The 19,535-nt window shown below is 41.0% G+C and overlaps 1 protein-coding gene across 2 annotated transcripts in view; it reads right to left on the bottom strand.

The window, feature by feature from the left end:
- Positions 1–1,103: 1,103 nt before the first annotated feature.
- Positions 1,104–19,535, bottom strand: part of FSIP1 (fibrous sheath interacting protein 1) — a 186,491-nt gene continuing 168,059 nt past the window's right edge. For both annotated transcript variants that reach the window (XM_084631968.1, XM_084631969.1), the window contains 2 exons: positions 10,049–10,595; positions 1,104–1,186 (listed from right to left, as the gene is read on the bottom strand). In XM_084631968.1, the coding sequence (XP_084488094.1) occupies positions 1,152–1,186; positions 10,049–10,595 (582 nt within the window). In that variant the 3' untranslated portion in view covers positions 1,104–1,151. The remainder of the gene's footprint in view (positions 1,187–10,048; positions 10,596–19,535) is intronic.

Genomic DNA, 19,535 nt, shown 5'->3' with positions numbered 1-19,535 from the left:
TTTTATTCTCACATAATAGTGCACAAGATGAAAAGAAAATTGCCTCTTTAACAAAGCAAAAATTCAAGAGACAGAGTAGCGAGGGAGGGATTGGGGACAAAGTAAATTTTTAATACTGTTATCTCAAACATAAAACAGCTGCTGTTTTCCCCCCTTCTGCTAGACATTACCAGAAGGTTTCAGATTCCGATACTATCACTCCAGGTCCTGCATACCTTCTGTTACATCCAACTTCTAAATTCCATCTTCAGTTCTTATTCAGACAAAACTCCCATTAAGGACTGTGTATCTATCTGATTTTCAGTTACACTATTAGGCTTCTCCATACTGTCAAACTGGTGTAAAGGCATTTTAGTGCAACTAAGAAGCAGATCCTAAGAAAGGACTACAGAGACTGACTCACTGTCTCTGTGCAAATTAGTTATGTACCTCAACTAGAACCTAAGGCTACTTGCCACATGATTAAATTCTTATCTTCACCTATTGCTTAATCCTGCAAAGTGATGAGCACTCTAGCTCTAATCCAGCAAAGTATTATTGCACATACTTAACTATATGCATACAAGTTGTCATATTGATGTCAATTATTGTTGATTTAAAAATAAGCAAACGACTATGCAATTTGCTGAGTCAGGGACAGAGTGCTCACCACTTTACAGAATCCAGTCCGTACCACAGACAACTTCATTGCAGGCAGGAATAGCTGCAGTCAGATTTTAGCCATTTTTCTTCAAAACAGTAAAGTGTATGCAAAAAAAGGAAAAAAATAGATTATTAGAATTGACATGTCATATTTTTACAAAGTTCATATTCAATTTTACCAAATTCAATGCAACTTTGTGATTATATCTACTACTGTATGTTGAAAAAATGTACATTGCTGGTAAAACACTGAACACTATTATGTAAAATATTCACCAGAAATTCAATTAAATGGAATATTTTTCCTTTAAAACTCAAACTGCAATGTGTGACAATAATAACTGTCTCTGTAAGAAGAAACTATTTCACAGTAACAATTATGGTATGCAGTATATATATGCATGATGATTTCACTGTATTCAGAGTCTGAAATGATCATGTATTAATGAAAAACACTGAAGTGTAGTTTACCAATGTTTTATTAAAATGACTAAATTGGAGTATGTATATTACTCTGCTGTCACATCTTCAATCTTCAGATCATCTGCACAAAAGAAGAAATCATACATGAATTGCCTGAAGTCCAATAATATTCACAAGTAAAACTAAAAAAAGTAGTAACTGATTGTGATACACAATCTTCCTGAACACTAATAAGCCCAAAGAAAGCTGGGAATAAGAGCAGTCACTCATGCACATCTACTGACTGGACTCTCAAAATGGAGAAATATCAACTTTTGATGTATATGCCTGCACCTGTGGATACGTTTGGCTTCTGTTTATCCCAATAGGCATCATATGTGCATCCAAAGGTATTTGACCGTCTGCCTTTACCAGTTCTTGAGGGGAAGTAGAGACGTCACTTACCTCTCAATGATAACTGTAATCACTGTTCTCTTAAGGTAAGTGCTTTTTTAGCTCTGAAAGTAATTTTGCATCATATGTTATGATGGATTTGAAATTAAAACTGAATCTGTTTTGGAAATAAACAACTAGCTTTATATTTCTGAATTATTTGAAAGTATAACATTATCCACTATTTAACTTAAACCACCACAGATTGTTCAAGCTCTTGAGCTAGATAGAGGTCTGAAATTTCAAAGAAGAAAATAGAAGGTTAGGCTGTAGACTTCCAATGACAGCTTTTTCCAGGTGAAAAGCAATCTCAAGAAACAGGCATCCAGAAGATAATCAGTATAAAGAGTTTGAACAAGATAGCTGGTCACAGATGTATTTTAATAATTTGTATTAGAAGATTTATGGTACAAAAAGCTCACATTATTTAATGATGCACACTCTCTCTGCAAAAGATTAATAATATAAAGAGAAATAAGTCTGGTATTATGTGACTGTAATCAAAGTCAGGTATTTTCTTTTTAATGCAGTTATGAAGGTACCTGTGTATTTATTTAGAAAGTCAGTGTTTTTGATCACATGGTCCTAGCAAACACTCCACCTCCCAGGACCACCATTTCCCTGAAACCATTGATTTTAATGGAGTTACTGTCAGCTGACCAGGATAAGGCGGTCTAGCCTAGTGGTGGGAGCAGGCATCAGGAACCAAGGACTAAGATCATAGCCGGATTCAGAAGGCAGAGCCAAGGGTCAAACCGGAGCTCAGGAACTGGAGCAAGAAGGGTAGCAAGCAAGAAGGGATTCAAGGCAGGGACAGGACAGAGGAAAGGCTGGGTGCAAGGCAGGAGCAGCAGGAACAAAGTAACACAGACACAGTTGTGGGCATGAGCACTGAGAAGCCAATAAGCTGCTGCTGGCTTAAGAGCCAGCCTGCTGCCCCAAGAGCCAGCCTGCTGTCCCCTGCAGCAAATCAGGTGGCGTGACCAATCAGGCAGCCTGCTACAGATCAGATGTCTGGATGAGGCTGCCTGGAGACTAGCTCTGCTGCAGGCCCTGATTCCTGACAGTTACTCAGAATTTACACAGTCACATGAGAAAGCAGAATTTGGCCCATTTAGTTAATCTTGAACTTTCCGGCAGACCTGAAGATAACATTCTTCTTTTCATCAATTCTAGCAGCAGGGGTTCTATGCATAAAGAAGTCAAATCCTGCCAGTTCCAGTTACTTGCCTGTTTTCTTGCCTTACCTGACACTCTATGCACTCACTGAAAAAGTACAATAATAAATTCTTGATTTTGTGCCATAAATGGCAATAGATGCTGGAGTATTAAGATCTGATCATTACCCACAAGTCTGTTAACTGGATTCTTTTTAATAGTACTAAATGTGTAAATCTTGCTAGGATTCTTCACTCTTCTTACAATGAATATGTGTTTTTTAAGGAACTAAGTGATGTGGGAAGTTACAGTATCTCTTGATGTTAAACATCTTCATTAACTTTTTTGATCATGAGAGACAGTGAGGTGAAACAAAGTTCAATATTTCTGTCTGAAAGCTAAGTAAATGAATGACACCTCAAATTCCTGCAGGGAATTTGCTACCAAATTTTAAAAAAATGTCTCTGTGTGTCTATATTGCCTTCTAAATTGAAAGGGATTAATAAAACAACTTTATAACAAAAGGCCAAACTCTACTCTTGGTTGATCAAGTGTAACTCCAAGCTTCCTGCCTGCATCTGGGGGTCAGAATTTTATCAGAAACATTTCTCTATGAGATGACATTCTGTTTTACTGTTTTTTTCCCAGATATTGAAGGACTCAAGCATTTATGATTCAGTTTAAGATTTTCTCTGCATTGTACAGACCAAAACATGCTCCATGTCTTAACTCTTGGGGGATATAAATTGACATTGATGTAACTGATTATTCCTCAGCACAGAGTACACCAGACCCTCGCTAGAATGCGCGTCTATATAACACGAATTCGGATATAACGCGGTCGCGGCCATGGATCCCAAATTTAAGTACTGTACAGTACAATTTTTTTGCGCATAGATGTGATAAATCGACCACTGAGCACTTTCCTGTTGACTCTAGTACTCCACCAGAATGAGGAGCGCAAGCACAGTTGACGGGAAAGCATCAGCTATTCATGCTTGATCAAGGTGTTATCGCCATTTTTAAGCAGCACTATCAACGGAACTTGGTACGACAAATGATAGAAAGCGAGTTGTCTGTCACCGATTTTCTGAAAAAGTTGACTATAGAAGACTTCTTTTACTTTGGCGGCGATTCCCGGAATTTATTATGCGCTGAAATGATAAACCGCTGTTGGATGGTGGGACTGAAAGAGTCATTTGGCCACCTGCTCCTGGAAGAAAATGAAGAAAGCAGGAATTCGACTTTGAGGGATTTATAGAGGAGGAAGTTGGAAGAACAGACATGGAGTGGATGCAGGAGCTGTGCCAGCAACTGTTTGGGCTCGGAGTAACTGTTCTGCCGCAGAATATCGAGTCCTGGATAAGAGGCGACGATGAAGCAGAAGAATTTTGTCCCGTTGCTGAAAGTCTAACGGATGACCAAATTCTTCAGGCAGTACGACCAAACATACATTCCAGAAGCTGAAGAATTGGCCTTCGCCATGGAAGAAGAAGAGGAAGATGAAGTAGACGTCGTTCCAATGTCAACTGCGACCATAGCCGGCTTAGAGACTGCTTTGAGATGGTTTGAGACGCAAGAAGTTGAGCCTATAAAAATTATGCAGCTACGTAGTCTTTTGCAGTTTGCTAAGCAGCAAGAAGCAAAAGCAACTCACCGACTCTTTTAAGAAAAACTAGATAAGTTTATTGTAATATCTACTTTAAATCTCTAATAAAGCAACACTTTTTTCTCATTTATTGTTTCCTTCAAGTAGGAGTTTATTTTCTAAGGTTTTCTATACTTTATGGATGTGACATTTACTGTATACAGTAATTTCATTTTAACGCGGTCCCCGCTATAACGCGGTACTTGGCATGGATCCCAAATCCCATGTTCTAGCGAGGGACTGGTGTACTTCTAAAATATCACAGTAAGCACTAAAATATCACAGTAAGATATTGTAAAAGTCCTGGATCGCTGCAGTCTGTATTTCTGCCTGCTTCAAGGGAGCTGATACTGTAAGATATAGCATGTAAGATTCACTTGCCTGACAAAACAAGAAGGTCCACTGCAAATATTAAGGATCAGGTCAAAAGCAGACAATAATCCCTATATATTTAAATAGAGATGAAAAAATATGAATAACTTCTGAGTTTTTCATTCTGTTTGAGAGGTATTGTACAATATCTGCTTCAGTAAGTGAATCTACAGGAATATATGTCAATGCTCTAGTGTACATCCATTCTCCGAAGGACTGTATTTTCATAAATAATTTAAAGAAAAAAGATGTGATTCAAAAGCTCAAAAAGACAATCTTTAAGAACTTGGATAAGCTTTTCCCTTCCCAAATAAAGAAAGATACAACAGACTTTCTTGCCTCCTGAGCTCGGAAAGTCTCAGTGAACATCCCAAAATAGATCTTATAAGAGAGATCTTATCTCTGACAAAGCAATACAGCCTTCAGTAGAAACACTTGAGAGGTACAAATAATGATTTTTTAAAGAAATGTAAATACTGAAGGCCAATGCACATACCTTCTCCCAGAAGGTCTACAGGCCAATGACCATGTTCTCCTGGCCTTGTAGGAAAAAGTAGAAACACTACTAACTTTCTAAATTGTCTGAGTCTAAAACACGGTCAAGGGTTTTTAAATAAGTATCTTCCACAAAGACCCTATCTTTTAGAAAAGCATAATTACCACATACTAATCTTCCACGATACTAGGAATTATAGTCATACTACATTTAGCAATATAGTACATGGCTAACTACATTAGGATTTTTTCACTGAAATTTATATATGCACAGTGTGCTTTAGTAAAAAATATTAATGAGTCACAATAAATCTATTTTTTCTATCTTAGAGGTCAATGGATAACTCATGCATAATGGACCAAATCTTGGATTTAAATAGCTTTCTTGGATGGAGTTCAATCCAGCTGCAAGGTCCAGCTTGAATTGTGTCACCTACTCAGATTCTCAGGAGTCAAATGTCCCAAAGAATAGTCCATGATTCTAAACCCCAGGCCTGAGTATTCGCTCTATTACACCAGCTTTACACTGGCATAACTCCATTCACTTAAACAATCACACTGAAGTAACACCAGAATAATAGAGTGAAGCATCAAGCTGCCACATACAAACTTCCACATATGATGTTTCAGAGGTGTTTTGAGATGATATAAGAGAAGACAATGATAGCATTGAGAGAGAGGCTAGCTTCCTCCCCAGCTGAGCAAGAACTGGGGAAACTGCATGATGGCCTGCAGAGGCTCTGAAATAAAGCTATCAGCCATTTCCATAGTAGTTTGGGGTGTGTAAACATGCCTGAACTGTCTACAACCATGGCCATTAAGGTCTTACCCCTACCTTCCCTTGGATTTGGGGCTATGTGGCTAACCAGTGAAGTGGTCTGGTAGAATTTTTCACTATGTTTCCTATTTCCAAAAAAAGTAAAACATAAAATTATCCTTAGTGTGGTTCTTATATTAGGCGTAGTTTAAATATGTATACGTAACATGATGCAACTATGGGGATGTCTCTTTTAAAAATAATTAAAAAAAAAAAACCCTGGAGCTTGGAATAAAGGATTAAGAAATCTGTTTAAATAAATATGGGTTGAAACTTTGAAAAGAAATGTATTTGCCAGAGATTGGACTCCACTGGAATCTCCAAGGATCTAATTCCTACATTAGTCAACATAATTTATCACATCTAGCTACTGGAGTAATACTGGGCTCATCTATAATATAATATTGAATAATTTCACAGCCTTGATAAAGGTTATGAACTTCCAGTCATGGCCATGAACAAATGTTATAGCTACACATGATTTGTCGTTGCAGGAATCACTTTAGTCCTTTGGATAAATAATGCAATCTTCTCTTTAGTGTTATATCCCATATAATCAGTAATAAACTGACAAAAAAAATTAAAATACCTCACATTTATTTTTGAATTTTAAGTTCTACATGTATTTTAATGTCCGAATGGCACATCTGAAATACCCTCTATCGGCCTCAATTTATGGGGAACTGGAAAATGGCTCAGTTATGAAAAATGACATTACAAATGTCCGAATTCTTTTTTTATACTTCCTTTCATTCTGCCCTACAGATCATCAGCTTTTCATGAGCCAAATCCACTTGTTCCAATTACCTGACCAGAACCTAATGTGATGAGTCAAAGACTCATGTGACAGCAGGTAAATGTGAAGAGGTTTTTCATTATGAAAAACTGAACCACAAAAGTTTGGGCAGAAAAATCTCTGCTACTTACCTACTTTCTTTCAAAGTATTTGATAAACAAAACAGGTTGGTAAATAACTATGTGCATTTAAACTTTACATATTTTAAAGTGTATATAGCTGAACATTATTCAACAATTAATGAAACAAAGGATAAATACACCAGACAATGTTGTGCTGACAGAGTGAACTACCATGACACAGAGACCCTTATATTATTATTAAAGCTACGTTTTAATCGTGGATATTTTTAGTAAAAGTCATGGACAGGTCACGGGCAATAAACAAAAATTCACGGCCCGTGACCTGTCCATGACTTTTACTATATACCCTTGACTAAAAGTTGGGGGTGGGGGACACCCTGGAAGGGTGGCCCTGGGAGCACCACAGGTGCTGGGGGGGATGGCCTGGGGGGCACCGTGGGCACTGGGGAGGGGGGCGCTCCAGGGGTGCCACGGGCTGGGGGGGTGGTTGGTGGGGCTGGGTGGGCTCCCTAACTGGCTCCTGGGAAGCGACGACCCCAGCTCCCAGTTCCACGTGCTGCCTCTGCTCCACCCCAAGCTCTCATTGGCTGGGAACCTGGCCAATGAGAACTGCAGGGGTGGTGCCTGCGGGTGGAGGCAGCACATGGAGCTAGGAGCTGAGGGAAGGGAGTTGCTGTCCCCCTTCCGGAGAGCTCCCCCCAAGGAAAGCACTGTCTTGCACCCCAAGCCCCAGCTCTGAGCTCCCCTGACACCCAAACTCCTGCTGCTGGGGGGCGGGAAAGCCCGAGTGTGCCCCAGCAGCGGCTGGTGCACCTGGCCCAGGGGCTGCCCGAGCTGCTCAGGCGGTCCTTGGGCCAGATGCACGGGCCACTGCAGAAGTCATAGAAAGCCACGGAATCCATGACTTCCATGACCTCTGTGACAAAACGGAGCCTTTATTATTATGTAATAAATCTAACAAAGTAATTCTATAGACTTCAGTGCTTTAGCATGTGATGTTCTACATGGGAAAATTACTTACCAAGTGTTTGTTTTGTTATGATCTACTCTCTTCTCTACTCTGCAAGAAAGATACCTCAAATTATGCCAGTATGGCTCCACTGTCCTATCAGGAAACAGGAACTAAGTGAAATTGCTAGTCTCACAGCCCTATATAAGATGATGGTTCATCTGCAAATTTTGTCACTTCACTTTTTACCCCTTTTTCCAGATCATTTGTGTCTATGTTGAACAGCACTGGTCTCAGTACAAATCTCTGGGGGAAACCACTCCTTCCATTCTGAAAAATGACCATTTATTCGTACCCTTTTTTTCCTATCTTTTAACCAGTTGACAATCCATGACAGGACTTCCCTCTTCAGAACCTTTGGTGTTGGACCTTGTCAAAGGCTTTCTGAAAGTCCAAGTTCACTATATCCACTGGATCACCCTTCTCCACATGTTTGTTGACCCCCTCAAAGAATTTGAATAGATTGGTGTGGAATGATGTCTCTTTACAAAAGCTGTGTTGACTCTTACCCAACAAGTCATGTTCATCTATGTGTCTGAAAATTCTGTTTGTATGACTCTGTAAAGAAGGCTATTTGCTTCCTGGCTCGTCATCTCTGTTTTGTTCTTCTCTAATATCTTCTCTCTGTCATCCTTACACCTGTCATTATCGTATGTCTTTTGAGAAGGAAAGGGGAGAAAGATCTTGCAGATCTTGTTTCCCCATGCTTCCAGGATGAGGTAGTAAGATAAGACTGGGGTGTGGTAAGCAGGGTCTTACCTCTGCAGGCTCAGTTACTGACAATCTTTCTTACCTCCTCATTCCTGATAGGTGGAGTGATAACAATATAATGTGAGGCACCATTTTTACAGAGGGGAAGCAGAATAATGTGCAATCAAAGCAACCATTATGATCAGAGCTCAAAAATGCTACTGTAATAAGGAGGTGTGACAGAGCTCTGCTAAGTTATACCTGAATCCAAATTTGGAAGTGATTAGGTATAGCATGACAATAATTATTAAATGATGAGATCTAATTTAGTAAATTAAAGAGGATTTTGTTAAATTACAATAAAATCAAAAGATCTCAATTTATCACAGTCAGTAACGTTAACAGTGTTTTACCAATCTGATGCGATTTTTAGCTAACAATGATATATAGATCTGTGCCTCGCTGATTTATTAGAACACAATTCTGTTTTTAAAAAAAGAGGGGTGACTTGCACAGCTATTAGGCTAAAAATCTGAATTTGGATTTTTATTAAAATATCATAATACAAATGTGTTGCATCAGTAAAGAAATTAGAAATGTGGACACACCTAAAATTTTATAGTAATACATAGTCTCTGTTTAACTGTGCACTGGGTGATATGTACAAGTCTGTCTTTAATGAATGTAAACAACTAAAATTAATATGTAGAATACCAATATGTATATTTAGTATACTTTTATACTATGTGCATCCTGTCAGCATACAGGGTTGAAGTGCTGTAAGCAATTCTGATTAATTTTTCTTATATTTAGATCATGATATCATTTTATTTTATTTTTTAAGTATGGAGTTTGTCATATCAGAGAAACAACTCAACAGATATATGCTGGGACTCGTGTGAATTAACATGGAAACTACTATGAGAATATATGTTCTCCAGAAACAGAAAGGAAGTTCAAGATGAAGAAAAGAAACAACAGGTTTTACTATTATAAAAAAATATTCCATGTGTTTCTAGCATTATTTTCCAGTTGACAGTATTAATCCCAATCAATACTATCAATATAATAAGATGCCAGGATTGTCACTCTGAAGCGATAGAAACAGCTACAAGCATGATTGAGGGCTCTTTTTGTTCAGAATATCACCAGGTTGAATCCTCACTGGGTTTTGCAATCTGTTACCATCCAATTTTTAAGTTCTCAGCCATTTTGACTTTATGAATGATACCCATGTGACAACATGGGCTTTCAGCTACTAGTATTTCATAAAACTATTAATTTTGGGGGCAATTACATCAGGGCAAGAATTTTGAAAAACAGCTTGTGTGTGTTATTTTTGGCATGGTTTTATGCTTTATAAAAGTACTTTGTTGCCCCACCACTGTAATTGTATTGCATTAGTGAATATCTTTGGTGAGAAACTGCTTCTTTTGTTCATCTTAATCAAAAGCCTATTCTAAATGGTTGTTAAGAGCCTCACCTCCTCTGGTCTGCAATGGTATGCTGGGAATGTCAGCCTCTGTGGATAGTTCATTGTTCATGCTGATGCAATAAAATGGTTCATCCAAGAAAGAGGGTTTTTTCAATCTTTTTGCGCTGAGTGCTCTTGACATAAAGTAACCTTCAGTATTACTCTTATTCTCCATCTCCTGTGAACTTTCTAGGTCATCAGGTTCTTCTATTTGGGCCACAGAATCCTTTGATAAATGACTAATGGCCAATGCTTTACTGAGATAGTAGCCACAGGTTTCACTCTCTGCACTTTCACATATACTTTTATCTTCGATACCAGCCCCCTCCTGAGCTGATAACATCCCCACGCTACGGGCTTCATCTAACAGTTTGGAAAGAGTAGACCTGGAGAGCAGGGTGGAGTCTTGAGTTGTGTAACAAAAGGGACTTATTCCATCAGAAAGAGATTCCTGTAATTCTGGCATGGTAACATTGCTTGTTGTTCTTGGAAACTGCATACATTCTTCCAGAAGAGTCACAAGCTGCCCTTCAGAGAGACAAGGTACTTCTTCAGGCTGGAAAAAACAAGCAAAAATTTCTTCCTGTCAAAATCTAACTATTAATAAAACCATCACAGAAGAGTTTGGCAGACACAAAAGAATGAATATTGATGCTATTATTTTAGGGGTTTCCTGAGTTTAAATATACTTATATGTAATTATACTACTTATTAAACCGTTCCAAAGGGTGTGAGATAGATTAGACACTGAAACTTATTAAGGAGGCCTGCTGTATACCAGGCACTTAATGGAGAGGCCTTTCATTTCACCTACAATTTCACACAAGACTTCATATTATTAAAGATAAAAGCACAGTCGTTTACCTACTAAGTTCAACAGTTTAGTTACTTTTTAAAAATATAATATTTCCTTGTTGATTTCAGGGCTCTATTCTCTTTCAAATATCAAGAGAAACAGAATACATAGCTGAAATTTAATTTTTAATTTGGATGATATATTTGGAGCTCTTACACCCATGTATCCCTTTTTCAGTCAATTTCTTATACTAACAATGAGGGGGCAGTTATATTAGACAGGGCTTATGATGTAAAATTTCAGTCATCACAACCTTTAATGCTCCTTTGGGTATGTCTACACTACAAAATTAGGTTGAATTTATAGAAATCGGTTTTGTAGAAAGCGGTTTTATACAGTTGATTGTGTGTGTCCCCACACAAGTGCTCTAAGTGCATGTAGTCAGCAGAGTGTGTCCACAGTACCGAGGCAACCATCGACTTCCGGAGCGTTGCACTGTGGGTGGCTATCCCACAGTTCCCGCAGACTCCGCCGCCCATTTGAATTCTGGGTAGAAATCCCAGTTTCTGATGGGGCTAAAACATTGTCGCAGGTGGTTCTGGGTACATATCATCAGGCCCCTGTTCCCTCCCTCCCTCCATGAAAGCAAGGGCAGACAATCGTTTTGTGCCTTTTTTCTTGAATTACCTGTGCAGACGCCATACCACGGCAAGCATGGAGCCCACTCAGCTAACCGTCACCGTATGTCTCCTGGGTGCTGGCAGACGTGGTACTGCATTGCTACACAGCAGCAGTTCATTGCCTTTTGGCAGCAGACAGTGCAGTATGACTGGTAGCCGTCATCGACGTAGTCCTGGGTGCTCTTTTAATCGGGCTCCTGGGCAAACATGGGAGTGACTCTGCCAGGTCATTTCCCTTTTAAGTTTCATCTCATGGCGATTCAGTCCTACCGGCAGTGCGCTGTCTTTTAACCTCCAGCCAGCAGAAGATGATGGCTAGTCATCATACTGCACCATCTTCTGCCAAGCACCCAGGAGATGATGACGGCTAGCGGTCGTACTTCACAGTCTGCTGCCAGCAAGATGTATAAAGATAGATGAAGTGGCTCAAAACAAGAAATAGACCAGATTTGTTTTGTATTCATTTTCTCCTCCCTCCCTCCTTCCCTCTGTGAAATCAATGGCCTGCTAAACCCAGTTTTGAGTTCTATCCTTGAGGTTTTGAGTTCTATCCTTGAGGGGGCCATTCAGTTTCTCGCAAAGCCAACCCCTTTGTTGATTTTAATTCCCTGTAAGCCAACCCTGTAAGCCATGTTGTCAGTCGCCCCTCCCTCCGTCAGGGCAATGGCAGACAATCGTTCCGCGCCTTTTTTCTGTGCAGACGCCATACCACGGCAAGCATGGAGCCCACTCAGATCACTTTGGCAATTAGGAGCACATTAAACACCATGCACATTATCCAGCAGTATATGCAGCACCGGAACCTGGCAAAGTGATACCGGGCGAGTAGGTGACATCAGTGCGGTAACATGAGTGATGAGGACATGGACACAGACTTCTCTCAAAGCAGGGGCCCTGGCAACGTGGGCATCATGGTGCTAATGGAGCAGGTTCATGTGGTGGAACGCCAATTCTGGGCTCGGGAAACAAGCAGACTGGTGGGACCACATAGTGTTGCAGGTCTGGAACGATTCCCAGTGGTTGCGAAACTTTCGCATGCGTAAGGGCACTTTCATGGAACTTTGTGACTTACTTTCCCCTGCCCTGAGGTGCAAGAATACCAAGATGAGAGCAGCCCTCACAGTTGAGAAGCGAGTGGCAATAGCCCTGTGGAAGCTTGCAATGCCAGACAGCTACCAGTCAGTCAGGAATCAATTTGGAGTGGGCAAATCTACTGTGGAGGCTGCTGTGATGCAAGTAGCCAACGCAATCAAAGATCTGCTGATATCAAGGGTAGTGACCCTGGGAAATGTGCAGGTCATAGTGGATGGCTTTGCTGCAATGGGATTCCCTAATTGTGGTGGGGCCACAGACGGAACCCATATCCCTATCTTGGCACCAGAGCACCAAGCCGGCGAGTACATAAACCGCAAGGGGTACTTTTCAATAGTGCTGCAAGCACTGGTGGATCACAAGGGACGTTTCACCAACATCAACATGGGATGGCCAGGAAAGTTACATGACACTCGCATCTTCAGGAATTCTGGTCTGTTTCAAAAGCTGCAAGAAGGGACTTTATTCCCAGACCAGAAAATAACTGTTGGGGACGTTGAAATGCCTATATGTACCCTTGGGGACCCAGCCTACCCCTTAATGCCATGGCTCATGAAGCCATACACAGGCAACCTGGACAGTAGTCAGGAGCTGTTCAACTACAGGCTGAGCAAGTGCAGAACGGTGGTAACATGTGCATTTGGACATTTAAAAGCGCGCTGGTGCAGTTTACTGACTCGGTTAGACCTCAGCGAAACCAATATTCCCACTGTTATTACTGCTTGCTGTGCGCTCCATAATATCTGTGAGAGTTAGGGGGAGACGTTTATGGCAGGGTGGGAGGTTGAGGCAAATCACCTGGCTGCTGGTTTCGCACAGCCAGACACCAGGGCGGTTAGAAGAGCACAGGAGGGCGCAGTGCGCATCAGAGAAGCTTTGAAAACCAGTTTCATGACTGGACAGGCTACGGTGTGAAAGTTCTGTTTGTTTCTCCATGATGAAACCCACCACCCCTTGGTTCACTCTACTTCCCTGTAAGCTAACCACCCTCCCCTCCTCCCTTCGATCACCGCTTGCAGAGGCAATAAAGTCATTGTTGCTTCACATTCATGCATTCTTTATTCATTCATCACACAAATAGGGGGATAACTACCAAGGTAGCCCAGGAGGGGTGGTGGAGGAGAGAAGCACCAGGAGGGGTGGTGGAGGAGGGAAGGACAAGGCCACACAGCACATTAAAAGTTTAAAACTTTTAAAACTTATTGAATGCCAGCCTTCTGTTGCTTGGGCAATCCTCTGGGGTGGAGTGGCCGGGTTGCTGAAGGCCCCCTCACCGCGTTCTTGGGTGTCTGGGTGAGGAGGCTATGGAACTTGGGGAGGAGGTCTGTGCTCCTGCTGCCTTTCCTGCAGCTCCACCAGACGCCTGAGCATGTCAGTTTGCTCCCCCATTAGCCTCAGCATTGCATCCTGCCTTCTCTCATCGTGCTCCTCCCTCCTCTCATCGTGTTCATTTAATGCTTTCCTGGACTCTGCTATTGTTTGCCTCCACACATTCTACTGAGCTCTTTCAGTGCGGGAGGACTGCATGAGGTCTGAGAACATATCGCGAGTTCGTTTTTTTCGCCTTCTAATCTGCACTGGTCTCTGGGATGGAGATGATACAGGAGCATAGAAATGTTTGCAGCTGTGGGAGGAAAAAAAGGGAGAGTAGTATTTAAAAAGATACATTTTAGAGAACGAAGGGAAGACTATTTCACACTGACATAGCACATATGCTTTGGGTACAGGGTCGCATTTTGCCTCTTATATTGGCTGCCTGCCAGTTTGGTGTGAGACATCATATACGCTTGGCTGGGCAACAGAATTCGGCTTGCAGACAGCTATGGTAAGGCAAAGGGTTTCGGCTTCTTCAACTTTCATAACATGTGGGAATGGTTTCAAACAGCAGCGTCCTTCTTTCCCATATCAAGCAAAGCCTGTTGGGTTGGCCATTTAAAAGCAGGGGCTGCGGTTTTAGGGTGAATGTGCAGCACAACCCAATCCCCCCCCCTAACACACACACACCCAATTCTCTGTGATGATCGCTTCACCCCACGGCTAGTATCAGGGAAGATCCCTGTCAGCCAAACGTGAACAGCTCAGTATGAACGGGCCTCCCCACACCGCGTGGCTAACAGCAGGGATGATTTCTTTTCAGCCAAAGGCAAATAGCCCAGCAGGAATGGGCACCCCTGAATGTCCCCTTGGTGTGGTAAAGTGTCCTACCATGGAGGACGGAATAAGGCTGCCCTCCCCACAAACCTTTTGCAAAGGCTTTTAGAGTACCTCCAGGAGAGCTTCATGGAGATGTCCCTGGAGGATTTCCACTCCATCCCCAGACACGTTAACAAACTTTTCCAGTAGCTATACTGGCCACAAGTGCATCCCAAGTATTCAGGGCAAATCAACTATTAAACACGCTTGCTTTTAAACCCTGTATTATATTTACAAAGGTACACTCACCAGAGGTGCCTTCTCTGGCTTCATGGTCTGGGAGCCCGCCTTGGGACGGTTGGGAGGGTATTGGCTCCAGGGTGATGAACAGTTCCTGGCTGCCGGGGAGAAGGGATTCTCTGCTTGCCGCTGTGTGCTATCCTCAAGCTCCTCCTCCTCATCCACAAAATCCTCATCACTGTTGCGTGAGACTCCCCCCTTGCAGGTGTCCACAGACAGTGGTGGGGTAGTGGTAGGGGCCCCCCTTAGAACTGCATGCAGCTCATCATAGAAGTGACATGTATGGGGCTCTGACCTGGAGCGAGCGTTTGCCTCCTTTGTTTTTTGATAGGCTTGCCTGGACTCCTTAATTTTCACGCGGCACTGCTGTGTGTCCCTGTTGTAGCCTCTGTCCATCATCCCCTTGGAGATTTTGGCACATATATATTGGCATTTCGTCTTTTGGAGTGGAGTTCTGCCTGCAAGGATTCTTCTCCCCATACAGCGATCAGATCCAGTACCTCCCATTCGGTCCATGCTGGAGCTCTCTTGTGATTCTGGGACTGCATGGTCACCTGTGCTGATCAGCTCGCCACGCTGGCCAAACAGGAAATGAAATTCAAAAGTTCCCGGGAATTTTCCTGTCTACCTAGCCAGTGCATCTGAGTTGAGAGTGCTGTCCAGAGCGGTCACAATGGAGAACACTCTGGGATAGCTCCCAGAGGCCAATACCATCAAATTGTGTCCACACTACCCCAAATTCGACACAGCGAGGTCAATTTTAGCGCTAAACCCCTCGCCAGGGAGGAGTACAGAAATAGATTTTAAGAGCCCTTTAAGTCGACAAAACAGGCTTGGTCGTGTGGACGGGTGCAGGGTTAAATCGACCTAATGCTGCTAAATTTGACCTAAACTCTTAGTGTAGACCAGGACTTAGTGTCCATTCAAGCACTAGCCTTTGAAATTCTATTTAGAAGTCTGAATAACCAGGGGAAATGATGGGAATATATACTTACATTAAATGTATTGTATATATGAAACCACAAAAGCACTTTAATACCTGGGATTATATAGAAAGTTGATACTATATAATATTTGTATATGTCAAACAAAATCATTCTTTTATGGTTAACTGTACACATTTAGGAGGTTCAATACTTGGAATCAACAGTAAATTCTTAGGAGGACACTAAATTCCAGTTCTCCTAAGCTTTCATTGTCTTCACTGTAATGTACTTATAAAACCTCATTAAACAGACAAAACATTTACAGAGATATTATTTTAATAACATATAAATACATCATATTCATATTGTTCAGAATATAGAAACCACATACTGGACAAGGCAAAATGATCTATGAAGTCTGGTTCCTATTATAATTGGAAAAGCTCCAATTGTTCTTGCAAATTTTTAATAGGGAACTGAATCCCATTCAATTGCTAGGCTTTTTACTGCTAATGGTCCAAGAAACTAATTCCTAGCCTGGAGTCTAGGATGCCTGTTAATGACCTTTCGAGCAGGAATCTATTTATGTGTGCAGCTAGTTCTCCTGACCCCAGTTGCCTCTCTCTACCTGAGGGTCTTTTGTGTTTAGCTGAATTCCTCAGAGGCATGGGTCTATAGGATAAATCTTACTGCATGTGGTAGGAATGCACACTTGTACTTATTTTGTGTATAGACCTGCTCTGACTCTGGGCTTACAAGTTCAAAGCATTAGGAATGTTTTCAATTTCTATACAATAATGGAGACAGACTACTAAATTCATTCTCTGTACTAGAAAAAAGACAAAGGAATATTTAAGCCTTTTTGTTTTGTGATAAGATATATTTTTGTTGTTCACCTTGAAGGTACTACAGTTACTTGCTGTGACTATGTCTCTGAAGTTGTTCAGTTTGATTCCTTAAAATTGTTGGAAATGTATTGTAACTGTAATGTAATGTCAAATGTATGGTTTGTAATCTGTTCTGAAATAATCATCTCCCTTCCTGCTGAAAGGAATCCATGACAAGAGTGCAATAACCTACTGAAACAACAATCTGGCTTTTGACACACCAGCAGTGGTATCATTTGGAAGTTTTAAATAGTTATTTACTAAATGATAAATAGCACTTTAAGTGCATAGCTCTACCATATCACCAACAAGGCAATCCTTGCCCTGTACCTTTCCATTTAGCATCTCACACCAACACGCCCGCTCAACAGCCAGGCAATGCCATACATTACCCTCCCTCCTCAATAATCACACATATTTGTCAGTCAACACCACTCATTAGGATATTTGCTTAATCTAATACATTGCATACAAACACCTGGAGACAGCTGATTATTAAACGTGAATGATTTGCCTAAAGTTTTCCAAAAACACTTTAAGGCCCAGATCCTGCAAATACTTACACACATGCCTAAATTCGGGCAAGTAAGTAGCATTTCTGAAGTCAGCACAGGACTGGGGTTTAAAAAACTTGAAAATTGGTTTTAAGTTGTTGAGTCTTATGCTAATCAGAGCCCTGTGTTAATTCTGAGGTGCAATTGCCAGTTATGTCTTTCTAACTTTTTTAAAAACACTAAGAACACAGAAAAAAGATTAAAGAAAAAAATTAGTCTGACATCTGTGAGGTTAATTCCAAGAGGAAATGTAACAAAGACTGCTAAAAAGAATGGGCCGCCAATGTAGCTAAGCAAGGGTGAATCTGGCCCAGAGTCTCCACTAATTTTGTGCCATTAAAAAATTAAGGAATGAAGCCAGACAGAATAACTTGAAACATTTATTTTGTTATTTGTAATCCTATTTGCAAACCTGCTAAAACTATTATTATTCTCAAGTGTCTACTCCACTGAAATGCTGCTCAGTTAAAATTTAAGGACAATTAAATCACAAAACATCATATGGAAACTAAATAAAATACTAACAAGCCACAGTACAAAGATATATTTACATCTGAAAAGAAATCAATCAGAGCTACACAAAGGTTTGCACCCATTCATGCAAATGGCAGTTTTCAGCATTACACCAGGTTCATGAAGAATCAAAATAACTGAGTAGCAGGTGCAACTTGTCTTGTTTTAACGTGGACAACAAAACAAAGACAAAGACAAGACAAGACAAGACATTCAGCTTCCAGAGGCAGAGAGAATATTCTGAATGAGCCAAAAGAAAACTAACCAATTTCCTTCACACAATTTGAAATGAATGATTAAAAAAGACAGAATAATAAATTGAGGTATAAGGTTCCCAGGTAATATTAACCACCATTCAGCACTCAAAGGTATCAAGCCATTAGGGGTGGACAGAAGTATGGATGGAATTGTTCTACAACATTTTCCAGGGAAAAATAAAAGAGCACTGGGATAAAAGAGAAGGTTGTGCATGAAGAGGATTCCTGATCCATGTAGGAAACGTTCCTTTGCATGTTCTCTCTTTCTGCCCATCTGTTATTCTCCTTCCTACACATTAGTCCCCTCACCCTTTTCTAGTTTCTGCATTGTATCCCTTATGCTGCTTTACTTGTGCTATTAGCAGCAGAGTAAACATGTCTAATATCCCATTCTCTGAAGATGCTTCTGGGAGCAGAAGAGAAACAATGCGGGGGGAGGGGAGAAAGTTGAAGGGAGGAGGGGATGACAGAAAAAGGAAGACAAGAGGATTAGCGGGGACCTTCTAATACTATTGGTCAAAGCGGAATGTCAACTTGCAGTATCCTATTTTCATGGTCTCAATATCAGCAAGGCGACCAGCAGCTTTCAGAACCACAACAAAGTGAGTGTCGAAGGGTAGGTGGCTGATGGAAGACATGAAGGCTTCCCAGGGGAAAACAAGCCTAGAAACAGAAAAAACTAAGAACTGAAAACAGCCTAAAAGCTTCATTTTGTTAGTAGTTTGGGAAGTGGGGGGGAGGGAAGGGTGAAGAGATATCACTAAAGAGTTACTTTCCTTGTTTTCCTTTGGTGGGGATAGAGCAAGATTCAGATGAAATTAACGGCCTTGATAGGGACATTGGTTTGTGTAATTTTGTTAATATTTAGAAGATCAATACAGATAAAACAAGAAGAGACAGAAGAGTGAAAAAATAAAGGGTAAGTCAGATACCCAAACTTTGTGACAACAAAGGCTACTTGGGTAACTGTGCTGAGAGCCTGAAAGCTGAAACTAATTTCTGTCTATCTATCCACACACACACAAAGTCATTAAAAATGAATATACTTGTGATAGCCTGTACCCTTATGTTCACCCTTTTTACAAAACTAACATAAATTTTGTACAAAGTGCCTTGTGAGGAATCATTTGAAAACTCATAATCTGCTGAACATTATTGTTCTGGTAAAATATGTGTAGCAAAGTTATAAAATTCTACTGTATATGACAGGTTCCAAATTTGGGGAAACAGCTTCAAACCAGTTCCCCAGAGACAAACGGCTGGCCAACACCTCAGCCAGGTGTCAGTATAATCAAATGGACTATCACCTGGTTAAGCAGTCATTCCTTGACAGGAAGAAGGGTGTGAGTGAGAAATTT

This window comes from Lepidochelys olivacea, assembly GCF_965140295.1.
Source record: "Lepidochelys olivacea isolate rLepOli2 genome assembly, chromosome: 6".
Taxonomy (NCBI): Eukaryota; Metazoa; Chordata; order Testudines; family Cheloniidae; genus Lepidochelys; species Lepidochelys olivacea.
This window is presented reverse-complemented; position numbering and strand designations above follow the sequence as displayed.